The sequence below is a fragment of the Amphibalanus amphitrite genome, unplaced genomic scaffold (assembly GCF_019059575.1).
Source record: "Amphibalanus amphitrite isolate SeventyFive unplaced genomic scaffold, NRLGWU_Aamphi_draft 000056F_arrow, whole genome shotgun sequence".
Classification (NCBI taxonomy): Eukaryota; Metazoa; Arthropoda; class Thecostraca; order Balanomorpha; family Balanidae; genus Amphibalanus; species Amphibalanus amphitrite.
The window spans coordinates 1,374,163-1,393,222 of NW_024881552.1; the positions used below are offsets into that span (position 1 = coordinate 1,374,163).

A 19,060-nucleotide genomic window follows, 5' to 3' on the forward strand; every position below is an offset into this window, starting at 1 on the left:
CTTTGCTTAGTATCGTTGCTTAATATCGTTTGACCGTCAAAGGTTCTGATTTGTGCTAGTCTCAGCTCAAGCTACAGGAATGCTAGGTATTTCAGTTCAGACCCCACGTTCAAAGTGATATATTTCCTTCAACTGAAATGCCTACACGACTGAAAATATATTTAATTTATTTAACGATAAATAATTCTGATAATTAAACGGTAAAATAGGGATTCTACTCGAATATCGCCTGCTCAATTATGTGTTGTGTTTCCTCACGCGTGTGTTATTGTTGTGGGCGAATACGCCAGCCCGCCGGGTATGGCGCCCCGTGCTTTGGTACGTGTTATCTGCTGTTGGCGGTGCGCGATTTTCGTGAGAGCTTATCTGGACAATGACTCGTCACTTTTGGTCCAGGAGCTTTCCTAGCGAGCAGCGTTTGAGCTCGGGCGTGTACGTGGCGAGCAGAGCGGCGGTTTGTCTGGTTACCTGCTATGCCCTGTGTCCGAAATGGTGCGCACTGCACAGTGCAAATGTTGGTGTTGGTTGCACGTTGTTTTGGTTCCGGGATGGTCGGTCAGGCCAGGTCTGCTGTGGCCTGTCCGGCCGGGGTACGCTAAGGCAGAGCGCACAGCACGACCTGTCTAGGCCGGAGCACAGGCGCCCTTTTCCAGCGCACCGTTCCGTCCCTCTGTACCATTGGCTGGGCGAGAGACACCGGTGGGTAGCACACGGGACCCTCTAGGTGAGTGCTCCTCCGTCGAGACGCTCCATGCCTTGCCAGTTCAGTGCTGGTGGTGTCCGCAACTCATTCTTACTCTCCTGTAATTGTTAGTCGCGGATCTCATGCACTAGCTGTAAACTGCGTTTGTTTACAGGCATTTAGAGCTTTTGAGGAACGAAACATTTTTTTCGTTTGGAAGCATCATGGCAACAGTAGATAATAAAAATTGGTCACGCCAATTTAGCCGCTGACACCTGGTATCACTGATCTGTCACTTGACCACCCGGTGACTTACGGCGTCACTTCATTGACATAGGCGCACTGCTCCCGCTTGGCTGCACTGCAGTGCACATTTCGCGCCTCTAGGTGCTGTCAGCGCGGCGGTTGGTGGCGTGACCCGTCGGTTGGTGCCTCCCCCATCCCCCAGTGGTGACCTGCCGTCACGAGGGGGAGGGGGTCCGGTAGCCCGCCACCACTGCCCGGCGCTGGTCGGCACCCCGGCTGCCCCAGTGCGCGGCGGTATCTGCTTTCCGCCGCCCAGACGAGCCGCGGTGGCTCCGGACTCTCCCCTATTTTGATGTTTGAATATAAGATCTTTGAAGTATTTTCGCTATTCGGACACCCGCTAAGAGGCGTCCTTTGAAATGTTGCCACAATACATACTTGCTCTTGAAATGCCTGTGTTTTGATACGGATATCCGAAACAACAGGCAAACTCCAAGGCCTTGGAGTGGCCTTGCAAGGTCATAAATATTTATATGTATCATATAGCATCGGAATGCAGATGCAAGAACAGCTCCGTATGACGTCATATTGATAATATACCTGCATTCGACATTGCTGTGCATTCATACAATGGCCATGGGTCAAACTCGAGTAATGAAAATTGAAAAATGTGACTATACATACAGCTAACGGTAACGGCTAGGCTAGATAACGATATGCGATATACCTACCAGGAGTGTTCCAAAAGTTCCGGGCTCAGCCCAGGGCCCCAGCCATGAGGGAGTTGGAATTTCGGCCTCCAACGCGATGTGTTCACTGATGTGCTATTGGGAATGTCCACTTACGTAGCCATTAGCCAATCTGTCAGATTGGTTCAGGGTGTGCTAGGATCGCCCGCGCCCCGTAGGGCTATCGGCGGATCCTACCACACGTAGCTGGGGGGGGGGGGGGCATTTCGCCCCACCCCCCTAAGGCCTCGGAAAGTTACCGGCTGATTTTCAAAATTCAAACGGCGTTGGATAGCCCTACCAAGGACCTACCTTGTGACCTAATTTCATTGACCTCGGCCTAACCGATGACGTCACATGTCAGGTCAAGGGTCGAATTTTCACCGTTTACAGGCATTTCAAGAAATGCATTGTAAAATCGGGTAAAAAGGAATGCCATTGAAAATCATTGATTGGGAACTGTCCGTCAAACACATATCCTGCTATTTGAGGTCACTAATACCCGGTCAGGTCACAGAGGTCAGGTCACTGAGAGCCAGAATACAAAAGTATAGTGTGATACATGTTTTATGGTCCATTTTACATGACAAATGCGATTATGTTGGTCAGGCAGCCTTTAGGACCAGTTTAGGTTATATTTTGGTGAAGGTCAGGTCAAGGTCAGGTCAAGGTAGGTCAGCTCAAGGTGAAGGAGCCTGTCCCGTAGCTCAGTTGGTAGAGCACCGGACTCCCGGTAGTGAGAGCCCGGGTTAGAGACGCTCCGGCGCTCGATATTTGAGACTCCTGACGGGTATGGTCTGCGGTTGGTGGGAGCATCCGCAGCCAGCTGAAGTCAGTTGAGTGGAACATTGAGGCCGTTTCCGGCTTTGAAGGACACGTTAAACTTTGACATCTTAATTCTCCCGTTACCAGGAATTGCGCGATCGGACGGTAGGGTAGGGGTCGGGGTCTACGCAACAAGCTCTGCTTAGCGTGGGCTACGGCTCTGTTAATCCGTCCATTCAAACATTTGAACTTAATTTATAAAAAAGGTCAGGTCAAATTAGGTCAATTTTAAACTTGATATTTTACATAAAATGGGTAAAGATTCGATGCAGCTCAGCACGGGGAGTCTAATGGTGGTCTTTGTTTTGCGCTACATGGTCTAGAATTGCTAAAAATTGATTTTAAAAATTTGACGTCATCAATTTTGAATAGTTTTTTCGTTATAACTTTGCTAAAAAAGAGGTATCGATCTCTAATTCGGTATGTAGATAGAACACGATATGGACTATCACATGTATATTTCGTTTTTTTTAATTCAAAAAAAAAACTTTTTGGATATTTTTTTGGCTAATATATCAAAAAAAATATTTTTTTTGATTTTCGGCGGTCAAAATCCCTAAATTTCAAAAATCGGAGATTGCACTTTTGTAGCCCAGTTCATTCTACACCTTTTATGTCTTGAACATTGTTATGTATCTTGAAAGCTGTAGAGCTGACAGCTCTTCCCGCGAAGCCTTTTTTGTGTCGAAAATACAAGAACATGACGTCATTCTGACGTCATTTGCCGCCAACTTACCAAAGTCTCTAGAAATTTTTGTCACAATGTTTAAATTGATGCTGTAAATTGATGCCCGGAGGAGTCCTGAAAGTTTGGTGACGACTGACGATATCTCCAGCCGTTTTGGGAGATATCTACGGAAAAGTACAGGGGGGGGGCCGTTTCGCCCCCCCCCCCCCTACGGGGCGAGAACTAAGCCTCGCCGGCCGAGGGGGGACGGCCATAAGATTTTTTCTCGATAGCTCCGAAGACGCTAGCGATGGAGAGCTGAAAATTGGCAAACCTGACCTTGATTCAAGCCAGACCTTCTGACACCAACCGCATTTTCGGGTCAGGTCAGGTTGCTGAACTATGACATCATAAGTACCTAAACCTCTGCCGGTCTTCAGATGTCGCAACCTCGAAGCGCCCTCACTGCCAGAGGAAAATTTCACAAAGAGATGAACCTTTCAGGACCTAGTATCCATTAGGAATCTCACAACCTGTATATCTCAGATTTTTACCAAAGGTCAGGTGAGGTTAGGTCATTTTCGAGACGTAGTCAATGAGGAAAAATGAAACCTGCTATTTTGGCGCCGGGAACGATCTCAAATTACCTCAACCTTACGGAATCGTGATTTTATGCAATCTTTGCAAGATTTGATACGTGTTACCGGCGGAAGCCGGATCGGCGGTGCCGTGCACAGCCGTCGGAGGCGTGCCATCCACGGCTGGCCTGGCCACATCGGCGCGATCAGCGTCGCGTCGGCACGTTGCGCCTCGATGATGTCGAGAACCCTCGGGATCAGGCGAAACGGCGGGTTTACCCAATTGTTCTCGGCGCCCCAGTCCGTCTGCCCCAGCGCGTCCACTCCTGACGAGCATGGGTCCGCGAACCGACTGTTGTAGGTAGGCAACAGGGCCGTGCCAACCGCCGCGAAGCGGTCCACCGTGTGCGGCCCGAACATCCGGTCCAGCTGTCGAAAGATGGACGGGTGCAACACCCACTCATGACGCGCCGACATACGAGACAGGGTGTCGGGGCCCGTGTTCGAGACACCCGCAATGTGATGCGCTACCAGCGAAACGTTATTGTCAAAAGCAAACGACCAGATGTTCTGTGCGATGCTATCTAAGCTAACATTGGATGAACCGAATTTGTTTATATGAGCGACTGTAGTAACATTGTCCGACAGAACTTCTACTGTTTTTCCAACTATCGAAAAACGGAACGAGCGAAGAGCAAAATAAACCGCTAATAGCTCTCGATAATTCGCCGACTGTCCGCTCACCAGCTGATCCCAGAATCCGGACGCCAGCTGACAGCTGGGCGTGGAGAGAACGGCCCCCCAGCCGGAGCCCGACGCGTCGGTGGAGAGCTGCAGCTCGCAGACAGCCGGCGGCACCAGCAGCCTGCCGTTCCAGCCGTCGAGGGAGGACACCCACCACGACAGGTCCTCTCTCGCTCCTGGCGACCACAGGAGCCGAGCCTCCCAGGATGACCTGGAATTGAGGAGACGGTACACATTCCTCAATTTCAGCTTTGCCGGAAAGACTGCCGCCAGCATGCTGATGCACCGGCCAGCGATCCGAGCTAGCAAACGAGCCGAAATGAAACTACGCTTCAGCGCCCTCGAAATGTCTTGCTTCAACTTTCGAACTTTACACTTAGGAACCGTAATCACAGGAGGGCTCAAAGCGGTAGCACAGCGAATTTCAAAGCCTAAATAAGTTACCGACTCCGAGGGCGTGAGATGTGACTTTTCAAAATTCACAGCGAGACCTAAGGTACTGAGCGTCTCTAACAACACACCAAGGTCTCGATCAATGCTTGCTTTTGTGGAGCATAAATAAAAATCGTCAACATAGGCCATGAGTGACAATGATTTGACATCACGCAAATATTTAACAACGGCACGAATACATTTGTGAAAATAAAACGGAGAGCATTGTAACCCAAAAGGTAAGCAGCACCACACCCACCAAGAACCACCGTACTGAAACCCTAAATACTTGCGATATTGTGGCTCGATCTGAAAATGAAAAAATCCGTCACGTAAATCTAAAGTTACAGCCTGCTCAGCATCACGTACTATTTCGGGTAAAACATCGATACCTTCAGACGAAAATCGTGGTGTATCACAGTGTGAGTTCACATACCTGAGGTCACATATCAGTCTGAACTTCCCACTAGGTTTCGGCACAACCTTTAGTGGGGACACGCAGTGAGGCGTCTCTGACACTCTCTGAACGACACCTCTAGATTCCAGGTTAATGAGTTCATTGTTCAAAAAATCAACTTCAGTATCAGTGAACCTTGGATTAGAAAATACTTTTGGTTCAGGCTCACTTGAAAACGGTATGGGAACCCCATCCGTTACCCATTCGATTACCACATCAGACGCGCCGATCTCCGACCAGGCCGCCGGCCGAAGCACCATGGTTCCCGTCACTCAGCGGCGTGCGGCCCCGGCCCCGCTCCGTGCTGCAGCTGACCGGGCCGGGACAGGTCACGTGACGGCTGCGGGTAGCCCGGGCCGGGTCGACCGCGGCTCCTCCAATCAGCCGACGCTGGGCCCGCGCCGAACCGCGCGGCCGCCGGCGGCGGACCGCGCCAGCGGGCACGGTCGGGCACGTGACTGACCTGGCGTGACTGCTGCCGCGCCCCGGCGATCGTCACCGCCCGCTGAAGGTTTTCCACCGCGCCCGGCGGGAAAGCCGCCGGGTTTTGTTGCAGAGTCTTGAAAAGCTGAGCGGTCGTATCGTCGAACTGATTTGAGACAAGCAAGTTGGTATATTCTTCTTGTAAGTAACGGGTTTGGGCTAACGCGACTATAGTGAGTTGGTTTATCACAGGATCCGTAGCAGAAGCGGTTGACAAAACCTTAAGAACGGTTTCCTGGAACCTCGCGCACCTTTGAATCACTTGAAAACGCGGCAGGTCGTTCTTCCCCACGCCGGCGCGGGAATCTCCAACGACCAAGTCCTGCGGTAACTTGATCTTGGCCACTCCTTCACGAACAGTCTTTAGTTCTGCCTGGAGATCACTGTAGGATCCAAAATCGAACCCCTCTGTACTCACGGGTTCAGTCGGCTCAATAGCCTGTTCTGGTTGAGCCACGTGCCGACGACCGGCGTTGGGCTCCTCAAGGCGGTCGTTGATTGCACTCACTGACGCCTCAATCACAGTGAACCTGTCTGACAGGGCACGGATAGCCGTACTCAGCTCTTCCATCACTGGACACGGAGTCCCACACCGCCTCTAATACCGGCGACCGGGGAGCGCCCGAGCTGCGCGAAGGGCGAGCACGCACTGCTGGGGCGGGTCAGACTGACCCGCCACCAGCTCCACTAGTGGCGGGTCACAGTAACGTTGGTTTTATGAAATTCACTTTTGCATTGTTGACCTTGCGTGACGTCATTTATGACGTCACTAGGGTTATAAGAGTTTTTCGTCAACAACACCTGATCAAATTGTGCTAGCGAGTCGGGATAGCCACCAATGGACTCGAGAAGACCTGTCGAATCGAATGATAAGCAACATGACCTCCTTCGACCAGGTTCGTGACCTGGAAGCTCTGACCTGACCGTGACCCGAGGTTAAGTGGTAAGCGGCATGGGGTACGCACGGACAAGGTCTACAGTTTTTACTAAAGTCGTTTTCAGGTCAGGTCAAAGATGACGTCCCAGAGGTAAAAAAGTCGAAATGGCGGCGCTAGATATGAGTTTTTCTCGAATAACTTTCGAAGTAGCCTAAACTATTGGCACCATCCTGATCCTCTTGTCAATTCGCATCGATCCATATATAAGTTGACCTCGAAAGGTCAAGGTCAAAGGTAAACCTCAGGTCACGTGACCTAAAGGTCAAAATGTATATCATTCGTTGCGCCTTGACGACCTGATCACGATGAGACCATCCGCGCGGCTGTATCTCGTTCCTGTGAGGAGTTATTAGCAAAAAACCTTCGGTGACCCTTGAAGTCACATGACCTTACAGCTGCCCAAGAGCAAAAACGGCCTCAAGGTAGTCAAGGTTGATCGTATATAAGGTCATTTATGGTACATATATTGGGCCATTCCGACGGGTTTTAGTGGAAAACAGGAAGTTGATTCTTCCTCCACTGACTTATAATGGAGAGGTCAAGAAATTGACCTGACCTTAGGTCATCGATATCAAAATTCCGAGATGAAATAAAAATGTAGCTACTAATGAACTTATTACATCCTGCGACTTTCGAAGGCCTCCGTCGTCTACTGTAGCTCTGACACGGTGACAAAGTTGCAAAAAAGTGATTTGAGGTTGGGTCATTCGATGTTACCTGGTGACCTGACCTTGAAAGGTAAGAGCGGTTCAAACTTGCACACCTTTTGTAGAATTGATGAGGGAAAAGTCATGCACAATTTCGCGGCTCCACATGCCGCAGTTTTTACGCTATTCACGAAAAACATCAGGGGGCGGTCAACCGTCCCCCCGTCGGTGCGCGGGTTCAAAGGTTGCCAATTTGGGTTCCACAGATGCTTATATATATATATATATATATATATATATATATATATATATATATATATATATATATATATATATATATATATATATATATATACCTCAATCCTCATGTTTCAAATTATCAGACCTTATTTCTGAGGTCAAATTTCCAAATTCAGCTCTCAAAGTCAAATTAAATTTCATTCAAAGCGCTTCGACGACAGTAACACGATACTGGTAAAATTAAGGCTGAGACACTCTTGAGTCAAAAGTTATTGAAGAAAAAAACATTTTTTCGTAGAAACGGCCATTTTTCAGTTTTTGCCCTCCGTTGAGCTGAGGTCAAATCTGAGGACATATCCCAGAAATAGGGCTAAAGGGGCTATCGAATGCGCTATTTCGCGACGCTCTAGCGTATCCCTATTGGTTCCTGAGTTATGCGCCGTTGTTTCGAAAATTGTTCAAATAGGCAAAGTTTAACCATTGATGACATCTAGTCACCTGACCTTTGACCTGACCTAAAACATGACTGAAGTATTTTGTCACTATTTTTGACGCTCTTTCGATTTCCGCTTACCGCGTGTCGCTACTTGGCCCAGGAGCCGAGTTAGACGAGGGACGTCAAAACACCCCCTCCCCCCTTCCAGCACACCACGGAAAACTGAGACCAACAGCACGGCGCGGGATAATATGTTTAAGATCTATGCAAGATTTATCCCCCGTTTCCTGACTCCAGAAAAAAGGAAGCTCGAAAGGAGGCGTAACGCAAAGTTTTAGCCCGTAGATCGGACAACGATAAGTTGTCATTGGACAACTTGCTACCGTGGAGGAATTGTGGGCGTCAAACGTTGCCCCTGAGGGCATGATCGAGCTGCGCAAGTGGAAGCACACTGAGTAGTGGCCACCAAATAAGTACAACGTCGGGAAATCAGTCGGCAAGGTGATAGGGGCTGTTGTGATAGGTGATAGATGGATCCTTCGATGATAGTTGTGAGCGGCAGATATCGAGGAGAGATCAGAGAAGCGCGAAGCTGGCAAAAAGTATGCGCCTGATCTAGGACAGGACCACGCACCTGCGCACATGAGCGGAGTGACGATCAGTGAAGCGATGAGCTGCGGCTTCGAGTTATTGTAGCACCCACCTTTTTCTCCGAACCCTGCACACCCTGGTTGCCCTTTTTCCCCAACACAAGGAAATCGTTTCGCAGTCGCATCTCCTCCGACAGCAGGGAAACGAAAGCAGCCGTCTTGGACGTGCCGGATGGGTCCAAAAAAAAACCTTGGTAGTTGGTTATACTCGTATAGTCCCTGATAGCTCTCGTGAAGCGCTACGCGAAATGTGTTTGTCTTCACAATGTTTTTGAATAAAAGAACATTTCTGGTCTAATATGTCGATGCCGTATCTTTGCTCCTTCATAATCGGTCCGCGAACTTTTTGAACGCCCCTCGTAGCTAACGGTCAGGCTATGGCCGGATGACGTTGAAACCCTGCGATTATGTGCATGTGCACTGTGCAGTCAGTCAAAAGTTACGCGCAATAGTGCGGGGGATCCATCAAGCCCGACCGTGGCAGGACTGCTAAATTTGGGTCACCGAAGCAATTGACATCCTCGTCCAATCCCCAGGTCAATATGGTTCGGTGACTTTCAAATTATAGCAGGCCCTTCCTCGGCCAGACTTAATGGATCCACGGCACTGTGGCGCGGTACTTTTGATACTGACTGTACATACATACCTATAGCACGGGGTGAGGTAATAGCTTGCCATTGGTGCCATCTTTGGCAACCAGGTGACTCCGAGTGTTTTTTGTTTATCTGTGACCAGGCTAAGCAAAAATATGCCCTTCACTTACTACTCGCGAATACTACTCCTTTGGGAAACAGTGGATGTCAGATTTGACCGAAGCCTCGCCGGGACATGCCTTCGCTGTAATGTAAGTCTATCAAAACATGCCGTCTGCCGCCGGAGGATCCGCCATCTCATCCGCCGACCTCCGATGGCCAAGGTCACGTACGGCACACTGCGATGACGTCACTGTCGCTGCGTCACCGGGCAGCCGGTCGGGTCCAATGGGAGGCGGCGGTGCGGCCGTGACTCGGCAGCTGGCACCGGCAGCGGCCTCGGGACGCGGCCGACGCGGGCGGCGGGCTCGCGGGCGGAGACGTGGAGCCCGCGGCTGAGCAGACACAGCAGCAGTCAGCAGCAGCAGCCCGCCAGCAGACTGAGTACCGAGCATGGCGGCGTGGCCGATCTGCGGGGCGGCCGTCCTACTGGTGGCAGCCCTCTGCCTCCTGCCCGGTGAGTTGATCCGCTTTTTAGCAATCAGATGCAAACGTTCCAAATTCCCCTGAAAATCGGAAAATGTGTTCGCAGTTTATAGTTAAAAGATGCCTGATACATTCATGTAAACTATGTCAGTTTAAGAATTAAATCAATTGATATTCTTCAAGGCGTTGATAAGGACTGGAATGTTGACGGAACTACGGCAGAACCACAAGAGTGCACTTTTGCGACGCTCAATGTGGTATTAGGTATATTGATTGGACAGCATAGAAAAAAGGATTGAACTAGCATGGAGTTTAGACGCTTAGAAATATTGGTGATTGTTTGGTCATAACTTTCGGACGAAGCATTCACCCTGACAGCAGCAGTTAAGTCCCGCTCCCACCCCCTCCCCCCTCCCCCCCCCACCCCCGACCGGCGCCGGCGCCGGGCCGTAAATGTTCGGCGGGAACCCCCGGGCGCCGACTCGTGCCCCTGAACCGGCCGTCTGCAGCTGCCGGAGTCTGTAGTCACGACTCCGCTCCGGGAACTGTGTGGTGACAGCTCGGATTTGAGTCGCTCCGGCACTTCATACGAGGATATAAGACTCTTGACGGGGGTGGTGTGCGGTTTATTATTTACATTTAGATTAGCCCGTTACCTGCAGAATAGCCTGATCGCACGGCAAAGGTCGGGGCCTGCGCAACAATCTCTGCTTAGCGGGGGCTCCGGCTCTCTAAATAACTACCCGGTCATAATTTCATTGTCCGTGTCCTCCCCGTGTGTGGCGCTCGTTTCATGTGGGGCCGGACGGTGCGGGATATGGATTACACTGGTCGTCACCTGATCTGCGCAAACGCTGGCGTGGGGGGGGGGAAGGGGCAGCATCTCACTGACCACGCTGTGACTACCGACCACGACCTGAGCCGTACTCCCCGGCCGCTGACCACGACCTGAGCCGTACTCCCCGGCCGCTGACCACAACCTGACCCGTACTCCCCGGACGCTGACCACGACCTGACCCGTACTCCCCGGCCGCTGACCACGACCTGAGCCGTACTCCCCGGCCGCTGACCACGACCTGAGCCGTACTCCCCGGCCGCTGACCACGACCTGAGCCGTACTCCCCGGCCGCTGACCACGACCTGACCCGTACTCCCCGGCCGCTGACCACGACCTGAGCCGTACTCCCCGGCCGCTGACCACCAGACTGGACTGACTCTGATAAGCCGGCTGATCGGCTGGTCCATTGCCAGAGTGGCGCAGACACGACTGGTCCGCTCGGTCCCGGCTCACGGTGTCACCTGTTCCTGATGCCCCGGCGCTTGGAGAGGCCACCCACCCTCCCTGACGGTGCCGGGCCGCGCCACCAGGCAGCGGAGCGCTGACAATGGGCGGCATCAGCGTACCGGCGCTGAAAATCCGCGGGGACGTGGCCCACCTGAGGTGCGGGTACCAGGAGCACGACGGCGAGGGCGCCGGTGCCATCAACGTCACCTGGTTCAAGGACGGCGTGCAGTTCTACCACGCCGTGAACCAGGGCCTGAACGTGGACATCACACTCTCCGATGTGCCCGGCGTCGAGGTCGACGTGAGTATCGACGACCGAATGGCGCCAATCACGCATATATTGAGTGCGTGCACGGTAATGTCCGTGAAGTTGACGTCCACGCTAGCACTTGTGTCTAATGCCTGAAACAGACTCTTTCCGCAGTCAGGAAATCGCATGTGAGAGCCTATTCAAATACATGGAAGCACGCTCGCATCAATCGCACGCACCTCCCGGATGCGATTGATGCGAGAAAAATTATAAGTATTTAAATAGGCTCTCGCATGCGATTTCCTGAACGCGGAAAGAGACTGTTTCAGCCTTACGACAAGAAGGAAACGACTAAGAAATGAGCAGGGTAGTGCAGCTTAAATGCAGACTAAGGATGCTTGAGAACTCGCTAATAACAGAATGCAACATACTTAACCGTTGCGAGCACTTAGCGGTGCTGTGTAATTAAATCAAGCGTGTTGGATTACTTTTGACCCATCGTTCGCAGAAAGAAGATTCGGGTTTTCGCTCGCTGACTCTCAAGTCGGTGAAGGTGAACACGGCCGGCAAATATCACTGCGTTGCCTCGTCGGCCAAAAACTCGGTGTCTTCGCAGGAGCAGAGCATGCTCGTGATAGGTGAGCGTTAATGTTTCCTTCCGTGAAGTGAATGGTGAAAAACTCCTATAACGAAAACTTATATAAATGCTCAATATTTGTTACAAGAAACCACACAATGAAGAGTTTGTTATGCTTTACGTAGCAAAGGGCATTACAAATAAGAAACCATTTACCTACCTACATAGCCACCTAAGTAACTGGTAACATGTCTGCTAATCGAGATGTCTTAGTTCAAGGCTCAAGCATCATGCGGAATTATTAATTAATTAAGCTGCTCTTTTCATTGGGGTAGCTATTTTTTTCTAGATGCTATATTTTAGGCACTGCGATATAAATTAATTCCCTATGGATTATACTATCGGTCTCAAGATAAGGGCCCAGGCGACCTGTAGTTCGGATGCGTTGAATACCCTTACCCTCGCCACAACTTGAGTGTGGGTGGGGTTAAGTGGGGGTGAGGGGTTCACTCAGCCCGAGCTGTGGCAAGGGTAATGGTATTCATCGCATCAAAACTACAGGTCGCTGGTCGCCTGGGCCATTATCTTGAGACCAATAGTACATGTGAAGCAGTACTGCTTTCTTTCGGTCTTCAGATTTTTAATTGATGCCAGATTTGCTGCCAGTTGTTTGTGTTTATTTGCATTCCTTGGTACGTGTCCCGTTGCCCCACAGCCCCGCCCACCTCTGACCCGGTCATCAGCGGGTTTCGGGAGGCCATCTGGGTGGCCAACGGTACCCTCGAGATCAACTGCACCGCCGGCAAGTCCTTCCCGGCAGCCAACATCACCTGGTCCGTGGACGGAAAACCGGTACGTGCGTAGCGATGCCCCAAAATGATCCCAATAGGATGGTGTATGTAGATATTACACACGACACACATGAGACAACTATAGCGATGTCATTTCGTCATATAGGTGACCCTTATCTCGACCCCTGCGGTAATTGCTTATCCGAACGCACCCTGCCGAGCTGGAGCCGATTCTGTCATCCGTTTTACCCCTAAACGGATGGGTGCAGAAAAATGGAGAAAAGCCACTCAAGCAATCTGTCGCTCGGCTACACTATCACACAAGGTTAGCAACGCCAGAGAGACATGCATCTTCATCATTTGGGTCATACAAGGGGTAAGCTTCATAGACAAAGCTAATCTTGACCTTCCTTCTATTCATGCATGATGATATTCTTTCCATTGTCTTTGTCGCAGGGCAGTTTAGGCTGCTCACTTCTGTTAATTACCGTGGCAGTCTCTGGGGTATTTCACCTCCCACCTCTGTCGGGGCAGGGAGGGGGTCGTTTAACGTCCCCAGCCGATAACTCGAGAACCAATAGTCGCAGCGGGTTGGACGAGGTGGCAAACGACAGTTTGTAACAAGACGTTTTCAACACCCCCCCCCCCGCCCAACAGGCCGGGGGTTAAAATGGGTTGTCTAGTATCACTGCCCCCTCGAACCCCCAGTACTGGCCTCCTTGTAGACCAATGATAGACCTCGCCATTAGTCTGCTCAATGGACTTATGTGTCAAAAGGATGCCGACATACAGCATCCTTTTGCCGTATGTAAATTTAAGCTTTGCGGACTTACGTGTGAGGGCTGGTTTTGCTCTTTCCCTCCCCTCCTCCTCCCCATGGGATGCTGGCTAGCTGGACTTACTTTTAAGCGGCAAACTGATCCATGTTATATCAGCTAGGTAAGCGTACACGGTAATAAATGGCACCACTTAAAAACAACTGGACTTCCCAAATAGATAGTAAGCCGGGTTGTTGTTTGTTCCTATTAAGCTACCACACTAATATTGCAAGCAGCCGAGGAAGTCAAACTGTGTATTGCCATGAGAATATAGCACGCTCGATATGAAGCTTTATTTTATATGAATAATGCAATGTTAACTATGCTCCGATGTGTTTGCGATGTACCAGATGGCCGTCGTGAAAACGGCTAATATACTTGAAGCATATTAGCCGTTTTCACGACAGCCATCTGGTACACATTTGGTGCACATTTGGTGCAGATTAGGTGCAGATTTGGTCAAATTAGGTTCAGCGTGTCTCTTAATAGCTATCAGCTAGGATTGCACTAATTGCTTATATGTCTGCTTTATCAGCTTATCAGAGAGTATCATCGATTAAAACACCGAAATAAATTCATAAAATGAAGATATTTGTTGTAAAAGAGATTAGGTGCAGATTTGGTCATATTAGGTGCATTCGCCGGATAGCCCGTCGTGAAAAAGGCTATTATAGACCGCCCTTCGCTCAACGTACATTTCAATCGTTTGACAGGCTGACCATGGGCGGCTGATCCGCTGGCCCACGGAAGTTGACGAGGAAGGTCTGCAAACGGCCCGAGTCGGTCTGACGCTACAGCTGGGCCCCGACCCCAGGTAAGCCCGAACAATGGCAGCCAATACCCGTCCCCTACCTGGAATGTCCTGGGACAGCCAAAAACGCGTTAGCCTGTAAATGAGTGTGATGAAACTGCGTCTGTTGTTGGGAGGCTGTCCCTTCTCCAAATCGGAGTGTCTCCGGAGGCGGCCCGGAGTCGGCTGCCAAGCGGCAGTCGTGGCCCGGAGTCGGCTGCCGAGCCACAGTCGTGGCCCGAAGTCGGCTGCCGAGCGGCAGTCGTGGCCTGGAGTCGGCTGCCGACTGGCAGTCGTGGCCCGGAGTCGGCTGCCGAGCGGCAGTCGTGTGGCACAGGCACCGGACAGATGGCGCGGTGAGCGCACCTCGTACACCTGCCCAGTGCCTGCAGTTCCACGCTGGGATTCGGTCACCGCTGGGACGCCATCCGTCAGAGCTCCTCAGCAAAAAGGGCTCCTCGGCAGCCGATTTCTTTTATTTAAAATTTAATGTTCTATCCCATTCACCATTGGATCACAATGTTTTCTGTTGCAGTAAGGAAGAAATTCACGTGACATGCGAAGCCGACATCAAGAAAACGGTTATCCACATGGGAACGGACGTTGCTACAAGAGACGACCTTCACTACCGACGGACCACGGATTCAAAAAGTACGGTAGCTGCTCGAACTCACTGTTAGATAAATTTGCTGTTTATTTTTGATGATGGCTGAGAATATGTATGCATGCATCTTCAGGTGGTGCCCTTTAAATTGGATGTATGCAGCGTCGCACGTAAAGGTATGATGCGTGCAGGGCTGCTTTATCAAACGAGTCCAAATGTTACTCGCCTTTGCGCGGTGTGACGGCGCGGTGTGTTTGATTCCAGTTGGTCCGTCGTCGGGCGCGGCCCGGTGGCCGGTCGGATGGGCCGCGGCGCTGCTGGTGCTGCTCCCATCCGTCTCCGCCCGCTGGACGTAGGCGCTGACACCGGGGTTTGGCCAGCGGCACCGTCTGAACGACCAGCACAACTGCTGGCTGCCTGGCCGCGAGCGACTGCTGGAGCTCTGACACGGCCAGGACCAAAGGCTGAACACCTGCCGCTGGACACTGGACCAGCCTTGCTGGACAAGTGATCGCTCCCCTGCAGTGTATGTATGTACCTACTACATAGGTTAATTAGATGGTCCTTTCTGAAGATGGACCACTCGTCCTTTGGTTGCTGGATTTCTTGGATTATATAGCACAATGATTGACGCGCAAGTTAGAGTGTGTGTGTGGTAATGACTCTGAGACTAGCTGATGAGAAAGAGCTCATCGCCTTTTACATATACAAGAGCGTTGATGAGGCGAACAATTTTGACGGATGCATCGAGTTAAAACACCCGTGTAGGATTCATCATTGCCTTGACATTATGGATGCGTTAAGGCTCCCTGCAAATGTTTTGACATCGGCAGTTGAGTTTTGTGTGGTGCGGTTCAGCCTTACCATGACTTCAAGGGTAAACGCTATTTTCCGCTGTTTTCCGTTGCTATTTAATCAGCTAGTGCATGATCTTTGAAATATACTTAATGAAAATACGAAGTTGAAACATGAATTGTGACGAACACTAATGTAACAAACATTTCAATTTTAGCCATTGCAATACGTACTACATATGATCTCTACAGCATAGCGATAACTAGCCCTCGCCCGGCGAGGGGGGTGATGCGCCCTCCCCCCCCCCTAAGGTTTTCCGCAAATATGTAAAAACGGCGGCGAGTGCAGGGGCGAGATCTCCTATGGGCCCACCTATCCTGTACATTTGGAGTTCCTAAGTGCCATAGGAGCCAATCGTAAGGGGGGGGGGGTCGTACCTCTCCGTCCGCTTTATGAAAAAGGCCCTCGCCTGGCGAGGGTAAATAATGTCACTGTACCAGCTTCTTTAGTACGTCTTGGTACTATATAACTAAGGTATTTTCTTATCCCTGATGTGGTACCTAGCCACCATCTAATCAATATCATGCCTTTTAGACTGCTTTTTAGATCTGTGAGTAACGCCTAGCCATGCACGTGCTATTCTGTATGGCTGGTCATTGTCCCGAAAGTATAACCACGCGTTATATGATCGATACGTGAGGAAATGGGGCACGATGTTACGTTTAAAAAGTTTGGCATAAATGCCCAGTTACAAGCCTTTTGATTTCATTGCTTGAAAATGCATGGAATTGCTTGAAAGTAGGAAATGTGATCACGTCTCCCATCAAAGCAATTTACCTACCGAAATCTCATTTTTCAACCACCGGAATGCAAGGCAAAAGCATATCTGATCTCCCTGGCTGCATTTATGTATATCAGTAACATAGTCGGGAACATAGCAATAAAAGGATAATACAAGAAAGCCGTCAAATACAAAATTATCTTACATAAGAGGATACCAGGATTTCCTTGCCCTGTCATTACTCTCTCTCTCTCTCTCTCTCTCTCTCTCTCTCTCTCTCTCTCTCTCTCTCTCTCTCTCTCTCTCTCTCTCTCTCCCTCTCTCTCTCTCTCTCTCTATCTTTCTCTCTCTCTCTCTCTCTCTCTCTCTCTCTCTCTCTCTCTCTCTCTCTCTCTCTCTCTCTCTCTCTCTCGCCGATGGAGCGGGTCCCGGGTCATTGGGAAGGCGTCAGCGCCTCGGCCGCGCAGTAGTGGGATGCAGCTTCTGTTGTGGGGTAATGGGATGCACATGCCGCCGCGCCAGGGAGGCCGCCTCCTTCCCCGGACGGCGCCGCTGCGACAGGAGCGTGGTGACCGTGTCTGACGGCAGCCGGGGCGGTCAGTGGGACCCCGGCGGCAGATCGGCGAGATCAGTACCCGGCTCTCAGCTCTGGCTGGAACGGGGAGCTCGGCGCGCAGGGCTGGCGAATGGCGATGGAAGTCAGACTCGCTGTGAGCGGTAAGCTGATCTGTTGTGAGTCGCCACTGGCAATATCAGAAGAACGGTGCGGAACTCTACCATGGCGGATACCTCCATCCCTGCGATGCCTCTAACGGCGTGCTATATCGCCTTTGTCATGCTGTTTGTGTCGCCTGCTATTCTGGTATCTCCATTCTCTAGGAGGAGGAGTCGGCCCGACAACCCACCGCCCTCCTATGAGGTCGGGATGACACATTCACCCAACGTCTTCATTATTCGCGTGTGCAATATGGACGGCGCAGCTAGTGCAGTAGGTATGATACAAGTGCATATCAAAAGAATGAGGGCAGGCGGATCGATAAGCAGGGTGAAGTAAGGCCACTATCACGGGTCGGTACCTACCGCAGCTTTGTTGGCGGTTTCACGTGCACGTGGGCGTCATCCACGTGCTATGCAGTTGTTTTGGAGGTGCTGTTTTGTTTGTTTGTTTTGTTGGGTTAGGCCCTTTCGGTCCAGTAAGACCATTTCAGAGCCGGGAGGATTATAGGATATAGGGGGAGACATTGGTCTGGGCAAGCACCCTAGTGAGTCGCCGGGGCTGAGCCCATCCGAAGACAGGCCACCCAGCCCCAAGGCACTCACTGCACCCGGCTACGGGGTGCGCTCCCTCGGGAGCAGCGGTGCCGCTCCAAGGGAGCAGCCCGCATGAGATAAAGTTGCCTGTCCAGCCCGGAGTGGGGTGGCGGTGTGGAGGAGAAGGATTTCAGTATCCTGAGGATAGAAGCATTGAACGGTGGAGGTGCTGTTGTTTTGCTGTTATTTGTTCGAAAACAATGCGGAGTGTAACCTCGATTTCAATTCTATTTCGGGTGTGATTTCGATTTCGGTGAGTTCTAGTGAGCACGAGACAGTTGTTCGTCTCGCCCGGACAGGGTAGGGCGGGGAGGGGGGGGGGCTGCAGCAGCGTATGTTCCCGCCTTCGCCAGGGGCCTGGGCAGACTCCTGCCCGCAGGTCAAGTTCAGGAGAACCGGTCCCGAGAGTGGTGCGCGGACCGTCCTGGCGACCTTGAGCCGTTTATTGACCCGGTCCGGCCGGAGCGGGCGCCGGGCAGCCGCGCTGACCGGTCCGCCGGGCGCCGCCCATCGGGCTGAGGCGCGCTACCGCCTTTCGTGGGCTCGCTGTCACGGGAACGTCACGAACGCAAATAGGGATGTCGGAGACCAATAGGGGAATGGCGTTACCACAATTAGCATGATGGGTCGGGATGATCGGACACCCAGTTTCTTGAATCCCACAAAAAAAAAACTTGAGACAGATGAACATCAAATATTACGATTGGATCTATACCATTTGGTAGATATCCAAAATGAGTGAAGTGCATCTCTTCTTCATATAACTATTGTCGATCTAATCTAGCATGCCTACATAATAATACCTACAAATGAAGTTTACAGCAAGTTTTACAAAGTCACACGTTCATACAAACTGCACCATCGAGCTATTGAGTTTAACTGGAGCTGAAAGGCAGGAATTCATGATTTGAAGTTTTTGCCTGATCAGCATCATACATTTCTACGTTCTCAAGCCGAAATTGAGCTTGATGTGACATGGGGACATAACCCCAGGTTAGAAAACGCATCGATGTCGAAAACTTCTATTTGAGCTTCGTTGTGACGTGACCAGTGACCTCCAGGTCTATGTTATTAGGTCTCCTCCGTCAATTTTTCCGGAGCTATCAGTCGCCTAATGATAATGGAAA

The 19,060-nt window shown here is 51.0% G+C and overlaps 2 protein-coding genes across 2 annotated transcripts; one reads left to right on the forward strand and one right to left on the reverse strand.

Moving 5' to 3' along the window:
- Nucleotides 1-3,786: 3,786 nt before the first annotated feature.
- On the reverse strand, nt 3,787-6,472 carry LOC122378179. The gene is made up of 4 exons (XM_043358935.1): nt 5,572-6,472; nt 5,162-5,211; nt 4,471-4,681; nt 3,787-4,155 (listed from the first exon to the last, which is right to left on the reverse strand). Exons 1-4 carry the CDS (start codon nt 5,617-5,619, stop codon nt 3,787-3,789), a joined length of 678 nt encoding a protein of 225 aa, XP_043214870.1. The 5' UTR covers nt 5,620-6,472.
- A 3,289-nt stretch (nt 6,473-9,761) lies between these two features.
- LOC122378184 lies at nt 9,762-16,002 on the forward strand. Its single transcript, XM_043358942.1, has 7 exons — nt 9,762-9,962; nt 11,300-11,517; nt 11,975-12,104; nt 12,759-12,895; nt 14,366-14,466; nt 14,978-15,093; nt 15,311-16,002. The coding sequence occupies exons 1-7, from the start codon at nt 9,899-9,901 to the stop codon at nt 15,400-15,402; spliced, it is 858 nt and encodes a 285-aa protein (XP_043214877.1). The 5' UTR covers nt 9,762-9,898; the 3' UTR covers nt 15,403-16,002.
- Nucleotides 16,003-19,060: the final 3,058 nt, after the last annotated feature.